Source organism: Nerophis ophidion, linkage group LG03 (assembly GCF_033978795.1).
Source record: "Nerophis ophidion isolate RoL-2023_Sa linkage group LG03, RoL_Noph_v1.0, whole genome shotgun sequence".
Classification (NCBI taxonomy): Eukaryota; Metazoa; Chordata; class Actinopteri; order Syngnathiformes; family Syngnathidae; genus Nerophis; species Nerophis ophidion.
In genome coordinates this window covers 39,526,246-39,553,934 of record NC_084613.1, presented here as the reverse complement: position 1 = coordinate 39,553,934, position 27,689 = coordinate 39,526,246, and the positions used below count along the sequence as shown (strand labels likewise).

At 42.1% G+C, this 27,689-nt stretch overlaps 1 protein-coding gene across 2 annotated transcripts in view; it reads right to left on the bottom strand.

The window, feature by feature from the left end:
• fsip1 (fibrous sheath interacting protein 1) overlaps window positions 1-27,689 on the bottom strand; it is a 121,271-nt gene that overhangs the window by 67,893 nt on the left and 25,689 nt on the right. For both annotated transcript variants that reach the window (XM_061895139.1, XM_061895138.1), the window contains exon 8: window positions 22,202-22,360. In XM_061895139.1, coding sequence (XP_061751123.1) covers window positions 22,202-22,360 — 159 coding nt within the window. The remainder of the gene's footprint in view (window positions 1-22,201; window positions 22,361-27,689) is intronic.

Here is a 27,689-nt window from a genome sequence, read left to right as displayed (position 1 = left end):
GTTGAGAGAGAGAGAAAGAGAGAGAGAGAGAGAGAGAGAGAGAGAGGGGATTCGAATCACTGCGTGAGGTAAGTGATGTTAGCCAACAACAATTTGTTAATTACAATATTTTGATTTTGATTTGACTCAAACTGTAACTCCTAGATGGATTTAAGAAAGTTATTTGCCCGCAGCAGAGAAGCGAGGAATGAGAGATGTAAGTGAAGTCCTAGCTAGCTAGGCAACATCATTGTCTTAAGTTGATGCTAAGTTATCTAACGTTATTCCTTGTATCAAGACAAACATATTAATTAAGTTGATGCTAAGTTAGCTAACGTTATTCCTTGTATCAAGACAAACATATTAATTTGCTGTACGAGCTGTCGGGGGAATTTCCAATGAACATGAAACATAATGTTGGTTATTGTCTGCTGGTTCTGCATCAATGATGATTTGGAGTAAGCATGTGTGAGTTGAGTGCTTCTCAAATGGTTTATCTTCAGGAAGAGAAACATTTTTCCATATCAAGTCGTGAGCCAAATTTTTAAATCATTCAAGTTTATTTCACAGAAAAATAGCACAGTAGACTTGTCTTGTTAATCGGTGTGATTTTGACTAAAATAATCTTGTTTTGTCACCAGAAAAATGGCTACAGCTAAAGCATCTGGTTTTGTTTCAAGAAAAAATAGTAACATTTCTGTATTTGTTTTCAGAAAGATGGCTGAAAATATCGAGTTTTGTTGCCCCATTTAGATTTAAAAAAATATATATTTCCATGTCCGTCCTGAGTCCTCCTCCAACTTGTTAGTCGGTTTGCCTTTTGCTAAAATACTCACTAATAGTCACTAGAAAAATGGCTAAAAATGTCTGGTTTTGTTGCCACAATTTGATTTTTTTTCTCCCTAAACTTTTTTTTTTTCATGCACACATCTGACTGCGACTCACTGAAAATGACACACAATCTACTTTTATGTCACGACCCACCAGTTGGGAATCACTGGTCAACTGTATAACAGTTACTGTAATATTTCCATGTCTGTCCAGAGTGATTGACCACTTTGCAAAAATGAAAACGAGACGTTACAGTTTACTTCTCAGAAAATGATTCCCTGAACAGACACACAACAGTTGTTCATTTATTCTACTACTGTGGCTTTATTGTTTTGTGTATATTTTATAGTTTTGTGTATCTGAAATAGGATTAGCCACATTGCCATAAATGGAAATTAAATAATATAAAAGAACCCAGAGATGTAGGGGTGCTTTATTTTTTGTTTTACTTTTGTAGATGTTAAATTTGCAGATGATTACTGCAATATATATTTCAAAAAGATTAACTGCTCTTACTTTTTGCTTTTACCAGTAGCAGTTTAGAAGTCTGGAGTAAAAAAGTGCACAAGTAGGTCAAATGCATTAGTTAATTTCAGGTGGTTAATCAAAGATCCATACAACACAATCTGATATGATTTCATAGTTTAAAGCACTATTTATGTATTTTTTATGATAAATAAGTGCTAAAAATGTTTTTGCTTGCGCGCTTTGCACGCTCACATGAATTATTTGTGCCCCAGTACAGTATTAGGTCTAGTGACGCCCCTGATCCAGCATCAACTATTACATTTGTTTATTGTGTAAAGCGGTGGTTTTCACCTCAGAAAATACTTGGCTCTCCGAGTGCTACCACCAACGTTAAAATACAGTATCTTTAACATACCACAGTTTTCGAATACACACTTTGTAATTTGGTAAGACAAACCAGGAACAGAAACGGGTAACAATATCTCAACTCATTCCTTTAATGGCACAAGTGTCATAATTACTTGTAGCTCAGACCTTAGCCTTCTGTGTAATGTGGTATAAAAATTCAGCACGCCCACATTTATGCTTCCTTGTTTTACATTGACAAAGATGTTAATGTGTAATGATAATCTCACATTGTCTCTGATTTTCCAACAACTCTACGCCACAGATCCCATTCCGCTCAACAGTTGCCCAATGTCCTCGACGAAAATAAGCAAAGTGTTAGAATGAAAAATAAAAACGTTCATGATCAACAACCTCTTATCAAAAATAAAACATACACACAAATGTCTCAGACGGCAGAAACAAAGGTAGCCAGGTTAATACAGAAATGTGAGAATGTGCCTTTACTGATTTTTTGTCTTCTTTTAATTTAGGTTTGTTTATTCTCCTTGTAGCAATAGCAAATATGTGTTTTCCAATCTATTCACACACTTAAACATAAAAAATATTTTGTTAGATTTGTTGAAATCCATTGCTATTGGGGGTTAGAGTTACAAAAAGCACATATATAAACTCAAACACTACAAGCTCATGCAATGTTATTGGGGGGGGAAACAGCCTCAAACCATTGCAACTTTTGCCACAACTTTCTCAGAAAGCTGCCTGGATATAAGGCATTTTAGACTGCAACAATCCCACAAAAAATATTAAATTTCAGTGGGGTCAAAGAGAGCTATGGTTTTCCTTACACTTTGTCATGCACTCCAAATCAATATTAAAGTTGAAAAAAAAGAAGTTGTGGTATAGAATGTTTTCTTTTATTTCAAATGTAAGAGCCTCTCCAACAAATGCATTGTTATCTTTGCGTCGAGCAGTAGACAATGAATGTATTGTTACCGGTGTAACTAGGAAAATCAAGCCAAGGACAATTTCAAGGAGCAACTGCATTAGGTTATGGTTCTTAACTAAGTATCCAATATCCACATATGGGTTATTGAAATTTAACATCTGGACTGTAACAAGTTGCCTTTGGCTAAACTTTACAAAAGTATTATTGACCTGATGTAGAACAGCCCGGCTGGCTAACTCATCCCTTGATGACTGTTGCGTTCAGAACAATATGAAGTATCTACACTTTTCTTTCTGGTTGTCTGCAAACTGTGCAGTCCAAACGCTGTGTGTGCCACGTGGACTCAGGCCACCAGCCAAGACCTGTCCACATGCCTTGGCTTGCCACAAAGCTCTCCCTGTGAGAGCTGTTCGGAAGCTATGGCTGAAACATACAACGTTGCTGTCTTTTTCTTTTCTCACAGACAGTCTTTGCAGCCCTGACCTATATCTGTCAAGTCGTGGGGTGCAGGGCCACAGCTGTGTGCTATATAATGGGATTTAAAGGAGAAGAAATGCTTCGTCAAGATTAAAATCTGCTCATTTCTGGTTAATTTATCTTGGACAGAGACAATGTGCGACTCATATCAGCATAGCCTCTTTCTTTTCCTCCTCTTAATAACTTCCATCTAGAACACCTTTCGCCCTACATATCTGTCTGTTATATTTTTACATTATTATTTTGTAATTACTTGCGATATATGAGAGGTGATGAGCATTCCTGAAGTGTTAGAACATATTCATTTGCGGCTGATTTGGACTTTTTTTTTTTTAGGAGTGAGGGTGGACTAGAACAATCTCACACTATCACACATTTGATACTGCACTAATAAAACATCCTCACCACTGGTACTTTGCTAAAAGTACAGTATATTGAAAAGTATGTTCCCATTAATAGATTTTACATTTCAGTTGAATAAACTCTCTTTTCTGATCTTGTCATGCTCTTCTTTTCTCTTAGGTTGCAGGAAATCTTCCTTGAGTTGCTAAATAGCTTTGTAGAATTTCTTCCAGTATTTTAGGATTTATGTGTGCAGTAGATGAAGTTCATTGCACATGAAGGAGTTTGTTGGTTTTCCACCAAGACTGTCTTAAGCCTACAAGTATCTTCTGCCAGCGACAACACAGAGATGCTTGGCTGTAGAATAAGCAGGTCTGAAATATTGCTTAATCTAGGAATATGCATAATGCATATAAAGTATGCATCATGGAAAAACACGGAAACCATGAGAGCCTGATTTACAGTATGTTTAAAACATCTACAATGCAAACGTTGAGTCCATACAATTTGGAATCAAAGGCTACTGGAGCTCAGGTCAGTTCTTCAGTTAAGCAAGCATCATAGGTTGGGTTTTGCTTTTTCTTTGGGTTTTTTTGCAGCACTATGTAAAAGAAGGACATAGCTCAATAAGAATATATAGGTCAGGACAAGGGTTTTGTTTCAGTGTGATGGTTTACTTACTTTTATCATGATGTCTATGTGACAGAAATGTTGTAAAGTTACATGCGTAAGGCAATACAGTCAATCCTCACTACACCACAGATTTTTTTTTTTTTTTACTTTTTAAAGCATACTTCCTCCCACTTCCAAAGACATGCACCTGGGGATAGGTTGATTGGCAACACTAAATTGGCCCTAGTGTGTGAATGTGAGTGTGAATGTTGTCTGTGTCTGTGTAGGCCCTGCGATGAGGTGGCGACTTGTCCAGGGTGTACGCCGCCTTCCGCCTGATTGTAGCTGAAATAGGCGCCAGCGCCCCCCGCGACCCCTAAAGGGAATAAGTGGTAGAAAATGGATGGATGGATGGATTTTCCATGCTTTTGGCATAAATGTATGTGTTAAATTACGTTTTATTTATGTGATGTATGTATAACAATACATTATTTTCGCTTATTTTCTAATATGTTGTGGGGATCAATAAAAACGTTCACCAAGCGGGACTTCTGTTTCCATGTTAAAGAGGCCCTATTATGCAAAACCAACGTTTCTTACCTATTAGTACATGCTTATGAGTACTTGGGATCTGCATACGTCCCGAAAATTTTAAATCAAACCGTGGAGGTATTGCAGTAATATCTATATAACAATCTTGCCTTCCTTCATACATCTGGTAATTGAGCTGTTGGCCCCAAGTGTGACATAAGCGGATTATCCATAATTAGAGATTTACCTAGACATACTTGCACGTGTCAGCCAATTTAAATTATTAATGTAAATTAAAATAAAAATAAATGTAAAATCGGCTGTTGTACAACATCATCTTCACAATAAAACTCTATGAGAGAAAATGTTCTTTTGTTGTTTGCTTTATAAAACACAAAAATTCAGCCTCATTTGACGTAAAATGTGCCTTACTTAAACCTTTTCTTATTCATGGCAATGTGCCTTTAAATGTGGGGAAGTCGCTTCAAGTTTGTGCAAAGATTAGTTCTGCTTCAACAACAGACCTTCACAAAAAGATAAGATTTTCTGAAAGAAATACTTTTAATGTCGGAGTCAGTGCCTATTTTCTATGGAAATGGAGGAGACAATGAAACAGTGTGTTTGAATGATATATTAGCAATGTTTTTATTTACTTATTTGACAGGGACAGTATAATTAAAAGGACCCTTATGTAATAATTTAATGTCAAGTCATCATTAAGTGGACCTTTAAGTGATACGTCAAAAGGCAGTTATATGTTTCCAAATACACAGGACAAGATGTTAAAATCCAAAGTGCCACCTCCTACCTCCCATGTTGAAGACTTAAAGACATTGACTTATTATCTTTGTTGCTGCAGGCTGGGCAGACGCATCATTAGGGTTTTCAAGTGGGCTCCTACTCTCACGGACGTTTCACTGACTGGGCCCACAACGCCTCAAGTAGGTTCAGCAGTGCATTCTGGCGTCCCAGAAGCACCCCCCTATGCATCTGACCAGCCTCAGCATGAGTATTGATTTATTTTTATTTTTATAAATCCTGTTTTTCCAAAGACCTCTATAACTGATAACAATTGTTCAGCCGGGATATTCTCATTTCAAAATTTGATTTACAGCCCCGAATTCTTGTTATTGTTTTCATTTCAATGTCCCGCTCTCTACTGTTTGACCAATTAGAAAGTCTGTGAGTGTGTCACCAGGTTGCCAGTTATACACCGTTATCTTTATCTAACTACTGCCACTGGTAAAGTTACTAAACATGTCAGACCTTAGTTAGGTGTCGTTACGATTCTCAACTTATTCATGACAAGGCCAGGAAAAAAACAAGGATTTGTATTGGGGATGCCTTTGAAAGATGGAGACGATTGAAGGCGTTAAAGATTATTTAATTTGACGCCAAATTTGCTAATTTCCTCCCTGATAGGTAAGAAAGGCATTTGTGTTTTCTTATTACTTGTAATGAATGGAAATAGACATTTTGTATGTAAACTATATTGCCAATACAGTCTCCGATCTTGTCTTTCACAAAGCTAGTATGTTTGTGCAACGAATGCTTAGCATGCTAGCCCGGTCAATGACACCACGACATATAGGCTAACAAGGGAAATGTATGCCCGTTAGCCTGTCTATGTGTAATTCAACTGACAAGGCACAATACATTTTCGACAAATAAAACCTATGTGGATATGGCTAGTGTCAGTGCCAATTTCGTTCTCAATATGCTGATACGCTGGGGAAATGGGTTCCAACATTAGCACAAAACGACCATTTTTGAAGGAAGCCAAAATTTGGCTTGAAGATAGGTCTTTACAGCTAATTCTATGCAAAATTTTGACCAAACAACCATTATTACCTGTTATGTAGACCAAAAGAAATAGTTTTGAATAGAGAAAAAAAATTCATAATATTGCCACTTTAAGGGTGAAGACTGCTAACAAAAGCGGCTAATCTTCGCCGTGTCAATCAAGTTGACCAACTTCTGGCATAACACTTTTTTGATGCACTTTTTCTTCAACTTCTGCCTCATCAATAACACATCTCCACATTGGTAAGATTTTGACACACTTTCAAAAGACAGCAGCAGGACTTTGCATCAAGCTAATATGACTGCTATAAACTTAAGCGCAGCACATCAAGCTAATATGACTGCTATAAACTATCAGCTATCAGCAGCTGTCCGACCAAAGTAGTAAATTCAACATAACGCAGACACGCAACGGTAACAGCAAATTCTAAGCTGACCAAAGGTCTTGGATAGTATTTTACGCCTGTGGTTGCAGCACTTGAGATGAAGATGATGAATGAAATGAAGTACAGTAATTCATACCACATTGTAGTCGTGTTTTAGTGGCTAGGCAACGGCCATAACAATGACACTTGGACCATCCTCCGGGCTACCCGTGGGTACTGAAAACTACAGCAGAAAATACTTTAGGCTACTATATTGGCTGAAACAAGTGTATAGGTGTCATGATCCGTGGTCTGGATTATGTTTTTTAATTTCAATCTAAGACTCCTTCGGTTCCTGTTTTTAGTGCACCCTTGTTTGTTTTGGTTACCATGTTTACTTATTATTTCAACCCGCTCACCTGCTGCCTGAGCACTAATCAGAGGCATTATTTAAACCTGCCTTGCCCTCCAGTGAGTGCTGGAGTATTGTTTGCTGTTTGCTGTGGACTGGCTTTTTTTGGACGCTGAGAGCTATTCCCTGGATCACGACTCCTGTCCCTGTTTGCTGTTTCCTGGGTTCTGGTTTCTGGTTTCCTTGCCTTCTTTTTTGAACATTAAAACCATGTTTTCATTTTCCAAGCCTGTCATCTCTGCATCGTGAGGTTCGTCACCACCACTTGGTGACAATATACTCCAGCCAAATACAAACCCCACGGAGATATCTATGACGGAGAGGCTTGAAAGGATGCTGGTAACGATGGCCAAATGGTGGAGAGGTTCTGACTCCTTTCAAGCTCCCTCCCACCCATCCCTGTCGTCTTTGGCCCTCTTTGGGGACGTCCTGGATCTGTCCCTTGGGGGGGGCTAGGGCCGGGAGCTGTGCTAGTGGGGTGACTCAGCTGCACCCAACCATGCAGAAACCTCCGGCCCGGCCTCCACCACCAGTCTTTCGGCCTGCTAAGCCGCAAACTCCGGCCCGGCCACCACCACCAGTCTTTCGGCCTGCCAAACTGCAACCCCCGGTTAGGCCACCAGCACTAAGTTTAAGTCCAAGGCTAGCACCAAGTCCAGGTCAAAGGCAAGGACCAAGTCCAAGGCTAGCACCAAGTCCAAGTCCAGCACCAAGTTCAAGTCCAAGTCCAGCACCAAGTCCAAGTCCAGCACCAAGTCCACCGCTAGCACCAAGTCCACGGCTAGCACCAAGTCCACCTCCAGTGCCGCCACCACGGCAAGCTCCAATATCGCCAGTCGCAGCTGCACCACGGCAAACTTAGCCAGTCGCAGCCGCACCACCCCAAGCTTCGCCGCCTGCAGCTTCCACGCCTGCCACGAGGATGACGCGCGCAGCTTCCACGCCTGCCTCGAGGACGTCTGCCACGCCAAGTGCGCCCACCTCAGCGGTGGCCGTTCCCGGGTCGCCCGCTTCATCAGGTGCAGCGCCATTCTCCACGTCGCTGCCACCAGACTGTCCCTCGCTGGTTGCGGGGACACTTGGTCTGGCGACCCACCGCCAAGTCCTCCTCCCGCCCTCCCATGACTCTTGATCTTGTTTTTTTTGGTTTTGGACACCTTGGTTCTGTCATGATCTGTGGTCTGGATTATGTTTTTTATTTTTAATCTAAGACTCCTTTGGTTCCTGTTTTTTGTGCACCCTTGTTTTGGTTACCATGGTAACTTATCATTTCCACCTGCTTTTGATTAGTGTTCACCCGCTCACCTGCTGCTTCAGCACTAATCAGGGGCATTATTTAAACCTGCCTTGCCCTCCAGTGAGTGCTGGAGTATTGTTTGCTGTTTGCTGTGGACTGTGATGTTCTTGGAGTCCTTTGATGTCCTTGGAATTTTTTAAGTTCTTTAATGAAGTGCTGGATTTGTTGGGGGGGGTGATGGTGGGGGGAGCAGAGCTTTGATGAGCTGAAGGCCGTTTGTGACGACAGTGATGTGTGTTGAGGCCCTGAGCGAGAGTCCGGTCATTCAGGGCCTGGGGGGCTTTGGGCTTATAGATCGTAAATCCTCTCCTCACGGCTGCAGAGTCATTGGAGCTGAACTTTTCCTGTGGATGGTTAGAGTACACAGATTTAGCTTTCTCCACTTCCCTGTTGAAGTGGTACTTCGCTTCTCTGTAGGTACTCCGGTCCCTGCTCCTCCACGCAGTCTCATTCTTCTTGCGCAGCTGTCAGAGCTAGGGTTTGAACCAGGGCTTGTCGTTGTTATAACAAGCCCTAGTGCGGGTTGGAATGATACACGCTTCATTGAACTATATGTATGAGGTCACAGTGTCCGTATACTCGACCTGATTGTCCGTGCCGCTCCAATTGCCTCCCAGTCTGTCGTCTCCAAACATGCGCGAAGCTCCCCCATAGCCTTAGCGGTGTACTTCTTAATGGTCTTCATAACAGGTTTAGCCAGTTTCAGTCTCTGTCTGTATAAAAGGATTAAGTGCACCATCACATGATCTGATAGGCCGAGAGCAGCGCATGGTATGCCTTGCTTATTGTGGTGTAACGGTGATCCAAAGTGTTTTCCTCTCTGGTCGGGCATTTATTAAAACTGCCTATACTTGGGAAATTCCTGGCTCAAATTTCCCTTGTTACAGACACCAAGCACGATAACAAGAGAGTCCAGAAAAGACCGTTTCACATGTAAGATCTGGTCTGCAAGCATGTGCTGAGCATCATGCGCGTCCGCGCTGGGCGGTATGTAGGCAGCCACCAGTATGAATGAAACAATCTCACGCGGTGAGTAAAAGGGCTTACAGTGAATGAAAAAATATTCCAGAACAGGAGACCAGTGTTGGGATATCTCTGTCACGTCTGTGCACCAGTTGCTGCTGATGAAGAAGCAAACTCTACCGGCTCTTGTTTTGTCGGAGAGCCACGAGTCTCGGTCCGCGCGGAGAAGATGAAAGCCCTCCAGTTGAACCGCGTTGTCCGGGACACTCGCGCTCAGCCACGTTCCGTGAAGCGCAAAAGACAAGATGAGGAAAAGTCCTTGTTTCTTCTCATCAGCAACGCTAGCTCGTCCATCTTGTTGGGAAGTGAGCGGACATTAGAGAGAAAGATGCCAGGTAAAGGCGTGCGTAATCCTTGTCTGCGGAGACGGACTAGGGCTCCCGCTCTCTTTCCTCTTTTGATGCGGTTTCCCTCTTTTGATCAAAGAATGAACCACATCCGCAGCTGACGCTAAAATGACCGGTAATAAATCTGTAGGGGTGATTGATCTGATTTTCAGTAGCTCTGCACGGGTGTAAGAGCATGAGGACACACAATTTACGCACAAACACAAACAAAACAGAGCGCACAAGAGCACTGAGGCAGCCGTGATGGGCGCCATGATGACATGAAAAACGTGCTATAAAAGTAGTCAGCAACATGCTATTTGTGTAATTTTTAGCCTCAACCTGAGTAAACTGAATGCTAACGGGCTAACACTAAATCTGATGTGTTAATGTTGTCATTGTGATATAAACACCAACATTTATTAATATTGTATTGTTATTTAGAGCTGAAAAGAACCATAAGGACTCATTTCACCCTCATGAATTAATCATTTACAGAGGGGACGACATTCTGACTGCTAGACACTGTGGACAAAGGACTAACGTTTTATGTAAAATGGCATCAATTTAAAAATAAACTGAGGGCTACCACTCCGCCATACATCATCAGCCTGAATTGTATACTGCAAAAAAAAGCTGTCAAAATATAAGATTAAAAGACTAGCTTTTAGGAAAAAATTCTAAGAATTAGAGAAATTAACTAGCGGCATGGACAGATGGTTTGACTTGATAATACATCCTAAATTAAGATTTGTATATCTAGAAATTAGAAAGAATTTAAGGATAGAAATTAGTATTTAATTCTGAAAACAAGCACTATTTGACTTGTAATTCTTAAATTAAATATCCTGGAGATGTTGCAGAATCTTTAATCAAGATTTTCTATGTAGGGAAAACCCAAAATCTTATTTGAATAGTTATTTTCTCAATTTAAAATTTTTCAAACTAGAATTAGAAAAATATAATTATGCATTTTAAAATTAAGATTAATCGATGACTAAAAATAAGAAAATAGCTCTTAAAACTAGAAAAAATTCTAAAAATAAAGTTCTAAAGCTTGGCAAATGGCAAATCTTTTGCGCCGTATAAACTACCCAAATCTCAGACCATACAGAACTTAAACCAACTGAAGTTTTGGTGGAAAAGGACCTTTTTCTTTTTTAGAACTTTACCTTGGAACAGAGTTTTATCTATGGGAGAAATACATTGCAAGGTTTGAGATTGACTAATTCCACAATAATAACCTACTTATATAAAAATAAATGATAAACTCACTAATGATAGTATAATTGTTAATACTTTTTATCTGCAAATAAAGAAAGCTTGCTGTGACCTGGATATTTGCATTTTTAAAAAGTGATTCTTCAGTTAAAAAGAACAAAAAAAAAGAAGTACGTCATTAGAAAGCTTTTTGCCCAGTTCCGTCAAGTATCACTTAGCTAATAGAAGTGAATGCAATGTTTTCCAAAATATGACGCAGACACAATAACATTTTAACAAGTTCTTCAGGACAACCAAAATGTAAGCGCATCTGGAGAGAATCTTATGTTCCAGCGGTCTTTTTTGCAGTCCTCGCCTTTCAGTGACATGTGCTATGAATAGGCAAGAACAATATGTGGCCCACATTTTTACTTCAAAATACTTCAGCTCTTTGTCACAAAGTCAGACAAAATGTAGGACAGTGCGCATATGTTAGCGTGATGCTAACTTTAACTACTTGCCGACTGCCTCAGTTTGATTGATAAAGCTATTAAATTATCAAACGTATATGTATTGAGTAACTACAGGTTTTCACATTTTAATACCAAGCTAGGCTAACTGCTAACAGTTTGCTCGGGAGTAAGCTCAACTATGTTTACACTGCAGGGCTGGGTATGATGCCCAATTCTAAATGTTTGATCAAATACCATCTTTTTTATGACAAATGTAGAAAATGTGACTTATTTGTGACCTGAATGCGCACAAAACACAACATCACTACGGTCATGTGCTCCAGTGTGATTGCGAAGGTTAGCTTTCGGGATGGGCGTATCTATGTAAATATCAGATTTGGGTACCAAACCAATTCTAGCGTGAAGGGATCCATACTTTTGTCACAATTTCTCGTCTATACGTCCAACAAATTTCCTCAGAGTCCATGCGTATTTCTTTGTATTATTATGTTGTATTATATTTTCTTTATAAATATCTGCCTGCAATATAAGTTATGTTGTTTAATTGACGATTTTATATTTTTATTACACTGATGCATTTTTGTACTTTTGCACGAGTAACTTTTTTCTTCAATAATTGTGTGTAGTTGAATAAGGTAGGGCAGCACGGTGGAAGACGGGTTAGTGCGTCTGCCTCACAATACGAAGGTCCTGAGTAGTCCTAGGTTCAATCCCGGGCTCGGGATCTTTTTGTGTGGGATTTGCATGTTCTCCCTGTGACCGCGTGGGTTCCCTCCGGGTATTCCGGCTTCCTCCCACTTCCAAAAACATGCACCTGGGGATAGGTTGATTGGCAATACTAAATTGGCCCTAGTGTGTGAATGTGAGTGTGAGTGTTGGCTGTCTGTCTGTGTTGGCCCTGCGATGAGGTGGCGACTTGTCCGGGGTGTACCCCGCCTTCCGCCCGATTGTATCTAAGATAGGCACCAGCGGCCCCCGCGACCCCAAAGGGAATAAGCGGTAGAAATGAATGGATCGATAAGTGAATAAGGTAACTATTTGAATACATTTTATACCACTAATACATTGTTTTGTATAGTTGCATTTAGTTTTGACAATATTTTTCCTAAAATTAAATAGTATTTAGTGATATCATAGTCAATCAACTAAATTGAGGCAAATTCACAAACAGGGTAAAATTATTACAACTTGTATCAGTATCTGTGATATTAGGCCCATACTTGGATCGATACCAAAATTCCAAGTATAGCTTACTCCTCATAAACATTGCCCCAATTTGTTTAGGCCTGGTCTATTTGTGGCCATTTCAAAGATTTTGTGCAATTGGAACCTGCGATGAGGCGACTTGTCCAGGGTGTAGCCTGCCTTTCGGCTGAGTGCAGCTGCGATAATTATTATTACTAATTTTAGTGTAACATGAAATGTGAGTGTACAGTACTGTAAGACTTCATACAGTATACTAAGCCTTTCCATGTGTCTCACCATATCCAAATGACAGAGAAAACACGGTTCTTTCTGGCGCTGGCCCTTCCATCCTAACTTCCAGCAGGCCTGCAATTACGTTCTGATGGGGTGACTTGATTCTACATTCTGCCAACATCTTGGTTAAAACTAAGACCAAGCAAGCTGGATTCACCTAAGCAAAACCTCGGGCAAATGCAAAAAGTGTTTGTTTTGAATGCCATAGCTAGTTAGTTTGTAGGCTGGTGACTTTAGCCTGGTTTATACAGCTGCGTGGTAACTACACTGCCTTTTCCAATGCCGTCTTGAACATACCTGTCAACCTACCATGAATTGATTAACGTGGACCCCGACTTAAACAAGTTGAAAAACTTATTCGGGTGTTACCATTTAGTGGTCAATTGTACGGAATATGTACTGAACTGTGCAATCTACTAATAAAAGTATCAATCAATCAATCAAAAACCTTCGTGTTTTTTCTGGTGAATCCAGGTATTTGCTCTTGTTTCCCATTGCCCTGCTGGTTCCGTTGATTCCCCAATGTTTTTAAGTTCCACAAAAAAAAAAATCCATTACTATCTAGGGTTAGGTACCTTATACATTTTAACCAATACGGTAGTGGTTCCGAGAACCTGGGAATTTATACTGGTGCTCAACAGTACCAATTTTTGGTGCTTTTGTGTATTAATAAATGTTACAGGTAATTGTTAAATAATAAAATACATTGTTTTCTTGTAAGCAAGGAGTAAGCCAACATGGGTGTTCTACATAAACCCAAATATACTGAAATTTGTATTATTTTGGAAATTATTTAAATTATTACTATTTGAAATGGTTGCATATTGTTCTAACGTGACTTCCTTCATTCATAAATTTTGCAGCTTTATGCATTTAAATTAATAAAATCTAAAAAGCGCAAATTCAGCGTCTCATTTGCAAGTATGCATGTTGTTGCAATTCCAATACGTTATGGCGGCAGTGTATACTGTAGGCACTGTGTTGCCTAGCTCGGAAGTGTGGTCTTTGGCATGAAGCTGAACGTGGCAGTCAAGTCTTATGTTGCACCCTACTAAAGATTTAAACTGTAAGTACAGTATTTTTCAGACTATAAGGTGCACCGGATTATAAAGCACACTGTCGATGAATGGGTCTATTCGGTTTTATTTTCATATAAGAGGTGCACCGGGTTATAAGGCGCTTTAAAAGGTTCATATTATGATATGTTTTTCTACATTTAAAACACTTCCTTGTAGTTTACAAAACATCAAATAGCAGTTCTTTGGACAGAATATTGCATAGATTATGTTTTACAGACTGTTTTCAAACGGCTTTCTGACCATCTCTTCTGGATGCGCCGTTTTTGTGGGCGGTCTTATTTACCACCTAGCTTGTCTTCTGTCCGTATTGACTACGGAAATTTTCGGGACTTATGCAGAACCCAAATACATATCGGTAGGTACCAGGATTTGCTTTATATATTTAAATATAACATACAGTTAGCACTGTATGGCGATACACATCCATCCCTCAAGCTACTGTAAAAAATTTGAAAACAACTAGCTGGTAGTTCACTATAATACACTTTGTACTGTATATTACTGTCACTTACAGGACTGGTGTGGAACTGTTTTACATAAAATTTCCATTTTGGTAATGATTGAAACTACTTTTTACATTTACGTGGCCATCTGGTGGACTTCAGATTATAAAAAGCTCACAGGGTTGGTTCTGCTAAATCTAAGCACCGCTTTTGATAGGGGCGCTGCTAGGGATTTTGGGCTCCATGAAAATAATCTTTACAGGGCCCCCAACACATAATTTCATATAATTTCATCATCATTAGGGGCCTCTCTGGGCCCCCCTCCATCATGCTCCCCTAGAATCTGTCTACTTTACCCCCCCTTTTCGGCGCCCCTGGTTGACCATCACATTTTTCAAATACACTTAAAAACCCTGCCCTGCTTGGTAGTGTTTTTTACTGGTTCCACTCTTATCTCACAGACAGAGGTTTTTATGTAAGTATAGATACATGTGCTTCAGGAACCCATAACATTAGGTGTGGGGGATTCCTAAAGCTCCACTAATGGTTCCCATGCTTTTTAATCTTTACACGCTTCCTCTTGGGGACGTCATTAGGAGACATTGCATCAGTTTCCAAAGTTACTCTAATGATACAGACTACGTAACCAATAGATACCCTTTTAACTACATTTTAGACATGAAGTCATGGCTGGCAGGGAATTTTCTACAGATCGACCCAGACAAAACAGATTTAGTTATATAGTAGAACCTGAAGGCTAGAAAGATATATTTTTAGCAACATTACAGAGTGTTTTTTACTGGTGTATAGCACTTTGTGTTGCAACTTTTATGTACACAAAGTGTTTTACAAGTAAAGTTTCACAATTGATTGAAGTGTTTTTTTGTCTTCTGAATATCAACTTATTTTGAACAGATATTGCAAAGAAATGTCCTAAGCCATCCTTTTATTGAGGCAGTTCTTAAAATAGATGGAGAGCTAGGACTTTATGTTAATTTCTAAGTATGAAATGATCAACAAGACATCAGCATTGAACACAAAAGAGGGCGCGAATAAATAGTTTGGCCTACATGGTATGAGAACACACCCGTGATGACACTCATCTTTCTTTTGCCTCAAAGAGAGGCGCCCTTGTGGTGAAAAAGAACACAAGCAGAGCTGCAGTCCAAGTGGTTTGAGTTAGGAACAATTGACAAAGGAAAGGTAATGACAAAAACAAAGCATATTTACTTTTATGATGGCTTTTAGGATTTACGGCCACTGATGTAGAAGGAATTAATTACTGTGAAAGCCATCAGCTACTTTTTAGGGCGCAGGTGTGGCTGGCAGCATCTTTCCATGGTTTATGGTGACTTTTACAGGTCGTTACATCTGCACCACAGGGATATTAAGTGTGTCATTGTTGGGTTACATTTTAAAGGAAAATACTTACAGTGACCATGTTAGCTTCAATGCAGAGCAGTTGACAAATGGATTTGACTGTCCCCGAATTGCTTAAACCAGGGGTCGGCAACCCAAAACGTTGAAAGAGCCATATTGGACCAAAAATACAAAAACAAATTTGTCTGGAGCCGTAAAAAAATAAAAGCCTTATATAAGTCTAATAATGATGGCAACACATGACGGAAGTGTCTATATTAGATATTATAGACTACTATCAAAATGACTATGTGCCACTGGCTGAAGCAAATCTTCGTTGACAGTAATGTTGAAATGTTATATTTATTTTACACATTTTTTACAACATTGGAAACCATTAGTAAATCAGAGACTACTCAGAAAGTGAGATAACTCTTGGAAATTACTGGCTTTTAACAGCCAAAGGTGTAGATGTGTGTGTCCAAGTTAAAGGAAACATCTTCTTTTAATAGATTTATTACAATCTTTGGCAAGCTAGGTAATGTTTGCTGTGGTCTGGAACAACATGGCCCACAAACAACTATCTGAAGTTCAGCCAATATTACATAGAAATAATGTCATGCGATAAGCAAAACTAAATTATATACAAAGAGGATACAAGTAAAGGATATTAAATAAGCTAAATAGCATGTTAGCATTGATTAGCCTGCAGTCATGCACTGACTAAATATGCCTGATTAGCACTCCACACAAGTCAATAACATCACCAAAGCTCACCTTTGTGCATTCACGCACAGCATGAAACTTTTGGTTGATTAAATGAGACAAAAAAGGAGTGGAAGATTTTACATGTGAACAAACTGTTGTGTCACAGTCCACACTATGGGGAGTTCACTATGGGGAGTTCAATTTAGTAGGACAAAACGATGTGTTATGAGAGTAGCGTATGTGTGTGTGGCAGTGGGTGAGTGACGTCAGTGAGTGTGTGGGCGAGCGAGAGAGGGAGCGGTCGCTGAATGATGTCAGAGAAGCAACAGGATAGGACGCTGACCAACAGATACAACAGAGCCTGGAAGCAGGATTAGCGCGCCGCAGCAACAGCAGCAACAGCAGCTGGGCTTCGCCCATAGTGATGGTACGTAAAAAATATGAAACGTACCGTCTGTGTATAGACTATAGAGCACTTAATGACTGCACAATTAAGGAAGCATATCCTCTTCCCCGCATCCAGGATATGCTGGACACCCTCTCTGCTGCCAAGTGGTTTAGCGCACTGGACCCTGCAGCTGGCTACTGGCAAGTTGAACCGACCCCGAGAGCACGCAAAGCAGCATCCTTCTGCACCAAAAATGAACTGTTTGAATGTAATGTCAAGCCATTTGGACTGTGTAATGCGATGTTTCAGCGCTTGATGGACCGTGTGCTGGCTGGCATGCAGTGGGAGACCTGCCTTGTATATCCGGATGACATCATTGTTCTGGGGAGCAATGTGCCACAGATGTTGCAGCGGCTGGGGCAGGTTTTCAGTCGCCTTCACCAGGCTAAATTGAAACTAAAACCGTCAAAATGCTGCCTCTTCCACCGCCAAGTGGCCTACCTGGGGTCACGTTGTCTCAGAGAACGGCGTGGCTACTGACCCAGGCAAAGTCCGGAAGGTGCAGGAGTGGCCAACACCATCGTCACTCAAAGATGTCCGCCGTTTTGTTGGCCTCGCGTCTTACTATCGAAGGTTTATTAAAAACTTTGCTTGTATTGCAGAGCCTCTCCATACCCTGAACAAGAAACATGTCCAGTTGCATTGGTCTGAGGAATGCCAGGTGGCATTTGATGATCTCAAAAGTCGGCTAATAACGGCGCCGATCCTAGCGTATCCGCTTGACAAGGGCGACATGATACTGGATACAGACGCCAGCGACGTTCAACAAGGCGTGGAACGTGTGCTCGCCTATGGGAGCCGTAAGCTGTCCAAAACTGAACAAAATTACTGCACTACTCGGAGGGAACTGATAGCCGTGGTGGATTTCACATCCCACTTCCGCCAGTATGTCCTGGGGAGGCGTTTTACTGTTCGCACTGACCACAGTGCCTCCAATGGCTCACGAGAATGAAGGAACCTGAGGGGCAACTCGCCAGGTGGCTTGAAAGACTCGGCGAATATAATTTTGAGATCGTCCATCGTCCTGGCCAGCTTCACGGCAACGCAGACAGCCTCTCCCGGAGACCGTGCCGTCAGTCCTGCCCTTGTAAGCTCCAGAACCCTTCTATTCCTCAGTTGAGCATCAGTCACCAGCCTGTGCAGTGCGATTTGTACTCTGACATCAACCAGGCAATGCTGAGTCCAGTGGGGCTGGACAAGTCCCCGCCAGCTGACTGGGATAACTTAAAGTCCCCAGAGAAAATATTCCTGACCACGACAAAAGAAAATAAACTGTTTGGCGGTTGGTCCCTGGAGGAGCTGCGACAAGCCCAGGAAGGTAATGCAGATATCGCACCTATCAGGACTTGGCTAACAACCAGTGAAGAACGTCCTGCATGAGTGACAGTCTCACCATGCAGCCCAGTCACAAAAACGTATTGGAGCTAGTGGGAACGCCTCTACATCAAAGATGGTATACTAGTGAGACGGTTCTACTACCTGGACGACACCCAATTCTATCCACAAGTGGTGCTGCCCCGCGTTTTCCGGGCAGACATCATGAGACAGATGCATGACGGACAGGTTGGTGGACACTTTGGGGTTGAGCGCACTGTAGCACGGCTGCAGACTCGGTACTTCTAGTACAGAATGCGGGAGGATGTCGCTCTGTGGTATAATACCTGCACAGCTGCGCATCAAAAGTTAGGCCACAGAAGACACCACAAGCCCCCATAGGTACCGTTCGAGTCGGAGCCCCTATGGAACGTATTGCTTTGGATATTATGGGATCGTTGAAAGAAACTGAGCGCAAAAACAGATATGTATTAGTGAATCAGGACTATTTTACAAAATGGGTCGAAGCTATTTCCATTCCTGATGAACAAGCCGTAACTGTGGCTGAAGTGCTTGCCTCTGAATGGGTGTGTCGCTATGGAGCCCCACAGACACTGCACAGTGATCAAGGTAGGAACTTCAAGTCAGAGGTGTTCCAAGAAATGTGCGCGCTGTTTGGAATCGACAAAACACACACAACTCCTTTTCGTCCTCAATCTGACGGACAAGTTGAAAGGTTCAATGCCACTCCACAAAAGATCCTGGCCACGACAGCCGAGCATTGCCACTGGGACTGGGATTTAATGATTCCCTACGCTGTTCCCTACAGAGCCACAAAGCACAGTTCAACCGGTTTCACTCCAAACTACATGATGTTTGGCCGTGAATTGAGCGAGCCAGTGGACCTAGTATCCGGCCTGCCACCGGACTTTGAACCAGCTCCCTCAGGGTCGTTTTTTGTCCAGGACCTTCGAGAGCGACTGAAGCTGGCGCACCAAATCACCGGAGATGCTCTCGGAGAATCTGTAAAACGTGCAAAGAGACAATATGACAAGAACTGTTACCGCACACATTACAACATTGGTGATGCTGTGCGGTACCTGATCAAAGGAACAAGGCAATCCAAGAACAAAGTGAGGAAGTTCCTCCCATCTTACGAGGGGCCATTCTTCGTGTTGGGTCAGTTGGACGACCTGGTCTATCGAATCCAGAAAGGGCCAAGAACGAAGGTAAAGGTGGTTCACCACGATCAGCTAAAGCCTTATCGTTGCCGTGACCCACTGGACAACACCTGGGTCCTGGAGCAAGCGCAGAAATGGAGGTGTCACCCCCAGACCATGTCGATCCTGCTGACTCTTTACTGGGTCTGCCTCAGCTACCCAACATCGGATTCAGCCGTGGGTATTCCCGTGGCTTCTCACCCTTCCACCATTCAGCTGGGCTCTCCCGTTCCGGTGGACTTAGAGACAGTGGGGGTGGTGTAGCAGTGCCACATCCTCAGAGCCCTCGTTCTCAAAGGCCCCACCGTAGGCGTAGATCACCAGCAAAGTTTGGTGAATGGGTAGCTCACTGAGTGCCGAATTCATGCACAGTTAAAAAAAAAAAAGCGTTTTATAGCTTTTTTTTTTACTGTATAACCTGTTCAAGCTAATAGTATTTTTCTATACATAAAAAAATGGGGCAAACTGGCAATGGTTGGTGTATTTGTCTGTGAATATTTGGAGTTGTAACAGGGGACTCAGTTACCGTTACACTTAAAAATGCTAATTGCTTCTCCTCCCAAATTGTAGCCCAAGTATTGGACATACTACTGTTTTTTTAGGGCTGTTTTGCTCAACTGTAATGCGTGCACTGAACACACAGGCTGTTGAATTGTTGCAATTGCACTACTACATTATTGCACTCCCTTTTAAGTTGACTCTTACTAGTCATGCTGCCTCCTTTCAATTGTATTTAATGTATATGGAACTGTATGTCGGTATGGAAATGTTAATGTTTATTACTGTGCTGGAGTGAAATTGTTTTAATTGTCATCCAGAGTGGGGGTAGTGTTATGAAAGTAGCGTATGGGTGTGTGGCAGCGGGTGAGTGAAGTTAGTGAGTGTGTGGGCGAGCGAGAGAGGGAGCGGTCGCTGAGGGTGGGGGAGTGGCTACTGTTTGTGTGTGTGGGATTGGACGGTGGAGAGGGCGCAAAATAAAAGAGCCACGATTTTGCAACTAATAACTGGACTCATCATTATCTCCAGAGAGTCCGGAATTGTAAAGTGAATGGTGTTGCCCCGAGAATCATCGGCCCTGGAGAAGAATCTCCCCTGCGCTCCTTGACTACGGTCTAGGCGCCGGAAGCAGGGAAGGTGCAACAGATGTTCACCAAATACTCTCTTTAGTGAAGCATATGCACAAACATATTAAACAGTGGGCTTTCTAACAATTGGGAAGGTTTGTGTCATGTTTGTCCTCCAAACAAAAAACATACTAAAACAAAAAAAAATGTTTTCCCCATCTTTTTCCTTTTTCAATCCTTTTTTAAAAATTGCTCCAGGGAGCCACTAGGGCTGCACTAAAGAGCCGCATGCGGCTCAAGAGCCGGGGGTTGCTGACCCCCCGGCTTAAACCATGCACCCTGATTAAAGGCATTCAAACAACCACATACTGTACAGCTTACCAATTATATTATTTTTTGTACCAATAGTTCATTAAACATAACAATGGAGAAGACTCGAACAATCTAAAACAAACCACTAAAGATGATTTAAATAATGAGCTCTGTCCTTTGCTACAAAACTGGATAGGAGTTTTTGTTCTAAGGTGATGATACAGCTGTGGAATAATTCAGTTGAATCAGGGAGTTGACCATTACCTTGACAGAGAAATTATCCTGTCTAAGTACACTACTTCTTGCCATGTTCACTTAACACTTCTATTTGATCACATGCAGACAGACAGTTTGGCATCATCGAGCACACATCAGGCCCCATCCATAACAGTTTAACCATCAATTCCACTCAAAATCAGAAGGTTTTGCAAAAACTAAATTAGGCTAGAAAGATCAACTTTCTAGATATAGCAGTATATTCCAGCACTTGGCTTCATTTATCGTATTTTTTTCCTATGCAGAATAGTTTAAAGTAAGTGGTTGTTTCATGACACTGCACAGTAACATTTAATGGCTATTTTCCTCTAAGAGGCCCAAAAAGGACGACGGAAAAAAAGATGCCATGTGGCGAACCCACACTAAGATAAGGTCCCGAGATAACCTTCTGAGCTCATGTTTGGGATGATGGCCAAACTTAAGATCAGTGCTTTGTCATTTGGCCTGGACAGAGACTTCCGCACTGTTTGATGTGATAGTATTTTATAAGATAAGACTACATTTTCAAACAGGTGGTGTTCAAAGAAAAAGTGTCACTTTTATATAAAGCCTCTGATCAACAGTACATTTACATGGGGAAAATCACTGTATATGAAGATTAAAAAGAAAAACATTAACACATCTATGCCATCTACAGCCTGTACCCCGTTAGCTTCATGAGTCTTACAACAACCATCTATACAAAAAATTACTACCTATAGTCAGGTAGTATTTTTTTGTATACAATGCAACAGTATATATGACTAAATGGTGCTAATAAGTGTGATGACAATTTCTCAGGGTTTGAAATGCAAAAGTAACTAAAAATGTGTAGTTTATGTGCAAGTAAAGATGGAAAACTGAGCCAACCATGCATTCCAAATTACCACTGAAAGAAATTTGACATTTTTCTAATATACACCTACACTTGTTACTCCACAAAGTGTAATTACAAAACCATTTTTAAGGATGTTGCCATCGATGTTCTGACAAATTGATGTTGTAGTAATGACTAATAATGCTGAAATTAATTTGCGAGTTTTATGGGGGTGATATGAAAACTATTTCCATTACAATAGAAACATACCTTATTCAAATGTGCATGGGAGGAGCTTTGCAGTAAAGGGACATCTACAACCGGCTGGAATATACTGAGTTCGCAGTCGATAGCAGTCAGTCGCTCCATGTCGGAAGTCGCCTGGGTGAAACCTTCAATTGTTGACACCGGCACTGCCCACATGTCCTCCTGGAAAGACATGGGTCAGTTAAATACGTAAGTCATACACTGCCATCTTTGGCCTACTTTATTTTGCAGCAATATAAATAAGTAATGCTAAACATTGGATATCTGTAATATACAGCGATGAGATAATGGGTCACTCCTATCTCAAAGAGTGCCAACTAAACAGCCTAATGATGGGTCTGCTGCCCCAAAAGAGGGAAGGAGTGGGCGGGTCCTAATGGTGAGACAAGGCCATGACCTTGAGCTCAGCTGAAATTACACAACTATATCCTCGGAATAGTGAATAAGTTTATATCCACATATGTCAGACTACATTGTGTAAACATCCCAAATATAAAGTGAATGTTGGTTCGTTTCAGTTCGATTAAAAGCCATACCACCCACTCGGTGATGTTTGCATCCTGAGGAAATAAACTGTGTAAATGATTGATAAAATAAATTTTCTTTTGAAGCCCTCACATTTATATGATTGCATATTAAAACATCTAAATTGAAATTATATAAAATGTAAAAGATGTATTGAAACTATCTTGTAACAACGGACAACTAGCATTTTTTGCCTGTCCCTGCTTTTTAGAATTGTATTTTACTATGAAATATACTTTAAATCATTCAAGAATGTTATTACAACTATACTATGAGTTTGTTTTACTTATAATAATGAAATAAAAAAATGTTGCTTCCCCTGGTTTTCATTTAATCATGTTACCCGAACACATAGCCGCCACTGATTTTTTTTTATACTTTATATACATATATTCCACAAGTCACGTGGTCGACAGGAAGTTGCATCATACAGATCCTCTGCAGACCACGGGGAGGCCAAAAGTAAATCTCAGCATAGTCCTCTTACCTATTTCATTCTATTTAGTCTATGTTATTTGCTTACTTTTGAAATACTCATTTTGTTGAATCAATGTAATGAGTTTAGTGTCAACATGCTATTAGCTTAAATATCATGTCATTATATTTCATGTATTTGCTAATTCTATGCTAGTAACTCACTCATGTTACTTTCAGTCCTGTTACTTAAATGTGTCATCTTCAGCTTAGAAACCTCGTTAAAAAAAAATTAAATAAAGTTAATAGTGTCAGTGTATGGGCAATACAAGAGTGATTAGGTTTTTTATTTGTATTATTCTCAAAAATCAGTAACCTTTGTGTTTGTTTTGTTAGTGGTTACAAACTCGGGGAATAATTCCTTGGGAAGGAGGACGTTGAGGGCAAAACCGAAAATTTTTAAATGAGCAGTAGATAGTAACTTTTTACTTTTGTTCATTTATTGTGCACTTTATACTTTGTTTTGATCAACAAATTAAATGTAGTTAAAGAGAATAAAGAATTAGCTTTAAATACTGTGTTGATGTTGTTAAGTTATCAGCAGTAATCACCAAAGAAAAATAGAAAAATGTACAGTAATGCGGTCAGGTTTGTCACTGACAGTTTAGTTATGTTTTGGTTTTTCCCCCGTTTGTCATTAATTCCTGTCAGCGCTCTTATTTTGGTTGTTTCCTGCTTGTCTCCCTGAGTGCTGTTTCCCCTCAGCTGCGGCTGATTGGCACCTGGCCACACCTGGTGTCAATCAGCCAGTTGCTATTTAGACCTTTTTTGCTCTCCAATCAGTGCTGGAGTATTGCCATTTCGCTGTCGTTGTAGCTGTATGCTGTGTCCTGTGTCCTGTGTCCTGTTTCTAGTTTTCCTGTTTGCTGTTTCCTGTCTCCAGTTTGCCTGTTCCTGGTTCCTGGTTTGTGTTTTGCCTTAATTTTTGAACATTAAATCATGTCTTCCTGCACCAAGGCTGCCATCTCTGCATTTTGTGGTTCGTCACCAACAATTTGTGACAGAATATTCTGGCGTTGATGGCGAAGTTGAGGAAAAGTTTGGTCTCATTTTAAACCCTCTCCCACTCATCCCTGTCGTCTCTGGGTCTATCTGGTGACGTCTGAGATCTGTCAATTAGGAGGGGGGGGGGGGGGGGGGGGGGGGGGGCTATGAGTAGCTATGCAGCTGGGGAGGCACAGGTACTTTTCACCCCAGTGGGTCTCCAGCAGACACCGCCATCATCTCCGGTGGCCTGCTCTTTTCACTCTGCTCACGGCGACGGCCTCGTCTTCCTCGTCTCTGGCGCCACCCAAGCAGACGACCTCGTCTTCCTCGTCGCTGGTTCCGCCTACGCTGACGACCTCGTCTCCCTCAACTTTGGCTCTGCCCACGGCGAAGACATCAGCTTATTCTTCCCTGGCAGGCCGTGCCACGGCGTCGCCAGATTCCTCGTCACCGGTGGGCCGTCCCACGGCTTTGCCATAGTCTCCAGCATCGTCGCCTAGGCGACCTGCAGCTGACGGCCTTTAGGCACCAGCATGCGGACCTCTCGTCGGCCATGGATGTGGTAGTTCCATGGGCGACCGCCTCGCCAATTGCGGCGGCATTCAACTCGCCGTCGCTACCTGACTCTTCCCCGTTGGTTGTCGGGACACTTGGCCTGGCGGCCCACCACCCTGTCCTCCCTCCACACTCCCGTGACTTTGGACTGTTTTTTTTGGGGGGGCATTTTCTAGAACGTCTGGTATCCGTTATGGGAAGGGGGGCTACTGTCAGGTTTGTCCATACTTGCCAACCCTCCCGGATTTTCCGGTAGACTCACGAAATTCAGCGCCTCTCCCGAAAACCTCCCGGGACAAATTTTCTCTCGAAAATCTCACGAAATTCAGGCGGAGCTGGAGGAGGCGTGGCCAACCCAATATATTACACTGTCGACGAGCAAAATGAAGAAATACGCTTGCAAGTTCCAGAACAATTGGAAACAAGAATTTCAGTTTATCCAGGAGAGTTCGAAGGGGAAGGGGTATGTTGCCTGTAAATTTTGTAGAACAGACTTCTCCATTGAACACGGCGGTCCGAACGGATATACTCAGCCATAAACGGTCAGCGAAGCACAAAGCGTCCGCAGCGCAGCATCGTTTACAACCCAGTATTATGGGCCACCTCGCAAACTGGAGACCCGTTGGTGTAACTTATGCTGAGACAAAGATGGCTATGCTGATAGCTGGAAGCAACATCCCGTTCTCATTTGCGGGTGTCTACAACAAATCCGTGAAGTACATGTTCCTGGATTTGGAGATCGCTCGCCAATACCCAAATGACAGAACAAAGGTTACTCAAATAGTGAAAGGTAAGTGATGTTGTTGTTTTTTTAGTAACCAGAAAGCACAGTACAGTTAGTAGAAAAAATTTGTTTTTATTACTGTGTATTTGATAGGTGCCGTCGGACATTCAACTATTTATTTTATTTATATATGTAATAAAATAAATACATTTAGCTAGAATTCACTGGAAGTCAAGTATTTCATACATATATATATATATATATATATATATATATATACATATATATATATATATATGTGTGTATATATATATATATATATATATATATCTATGGAATACTCGAGTAGGTGAATTATACTTCTCTCCTCTTAACCACGCCCCGGCCCCAACACACGCCCCCAACCACGCCTCCGCCCCACCCCCGACCACGCCCCCCCACCTCCCGAAATCGGAGGTCTCAAGGTTGGCAAGTATGGGTTCGTCACTGACAGTTTAGTTATGTTTGTTATATATGTATATATATATACATATATATATATATATATATATATATATATATATATATATATATATATTCATCCATCCATCTTCTTCCGCATATCTGAGGTCGGGTCACGGGAGCAGCAGCCTAAGAGGGGAAGCCCAGACTTCTCTCTACCCAGCCACTTCGTCCAGCTCTTCCCAGGGGATCCCGAGGCGTTCTCAGGCCAGACGGGAGACTTAGTCTTTGCAACGTGTCCTGGGTCTTCCCCGTGGCCTCCTACTGATCGTACGTGCCCTAAACACCTCCCAAGGGAGGCGTTTGGGTGGAATCCTGACCAGATGCCCGAACCACCTCATTTGGCTCCTCTTGATGTGGAGGAGCAGCGGCTTTACTTTGAGCTCATCCCGGATGGAGGAGCTTCTCACCATATCTTTAAGAGAAAGCCCCACCACCCGGCTGAGGAAACTAATTTCGGCCGCTTATACCCGTGATCTTGTCCTTTCAGTCAAAACCCAAAGCTCATGACCGTAGGTGAGGATGGGAACGTAGATCGACCGGTAAATTGAGAGCTTTGCCCTCCGGCTCAGCTCCTTCTTCACCACAAAGGATCGATACAGCGTCCGCATTACTGAATAAACCGCACTGATCCGCCTGTCAATCTCACGAGCCACTCTTCCCTCACTCGTGAACAAGACTCCGAGATACTTGAACTCCTCCACTCGGGGCAGTGTCTCCTACCCAACCCGGAGATGGCACTACACCATTTTACAGGCAGGAACCATGGACTCGGATATGGAGGTGCTGATTCTCATCCCAGTCGCTTCACACTCGGCTACGAACCGATCCAGTGAGAGCTGAAGATCCTGGCCATATGAAGCCATCAGGACCAAATCATCTGCAAAAAGCAGAGATCTAATCCTGCAGCCCTCAATCCGGATTGCCTCAATGCCCTGACTGCGCCTAGAAATTCTGTCCATAAAAGTTATGAACAGAATCGGTGACAAAGGGCAGCCCTGGCGGAGACCAACCCTCACTGGAAATGTGTCTGACTTTCTGCCGCCATTGCGAACCAAGCTCTGACACTGATCGTACAGGGAGCGGACCGCCACAATCAGACAGTCCGATGCCCTATACTCTCTGAGCACTCCCCACAGGACTTTCCGAGGGACACGGTCGAATGCCTTCTCCAAGTCCACAAAGCACATGTAGACTGATGGGCAAACTCCCATAAACCGTCAAGGACTTTGCCGAGAGTATAGAGCTGTAAAGAGCTGGTCCACAGTTCCACGACCAGGACAAAAACCACACTGATCTTCCTGAATCTGAGGTTCGACTATCCGGTGTAGCCTCCCCCCCAGTACACCTGAATAGACCTTACCGGTAAGGCTGAGGAGTGTGATCCCCCGATAGTTGGAACACACCCTCCGGTTCCCCTTCTTAAAGAGAGGAACCACCACCCCGGTGTGCCAATTTAGAGGTGCCGCCCCCGATATCCACGCGATGTTGCAGAGTCTTGTCAACCAAAACAGCTCGACAACATCCAGAGCCTTAAGGAACTCTGGGCGGTTCTCATCCACCCTCGGGGTCTTACCACCGAGGAGCTTTTTAACTACCTCAGCGACCACAGCCCCAGAAATAGGAGAGCCCACCACAGATTCCCGAGGAACTGCTTCCTCCCATGAACCCTCAAGGACTTTGCCGAGAGCATAGAGCTGTACAGAGCTGGTCCACAGTTCCACG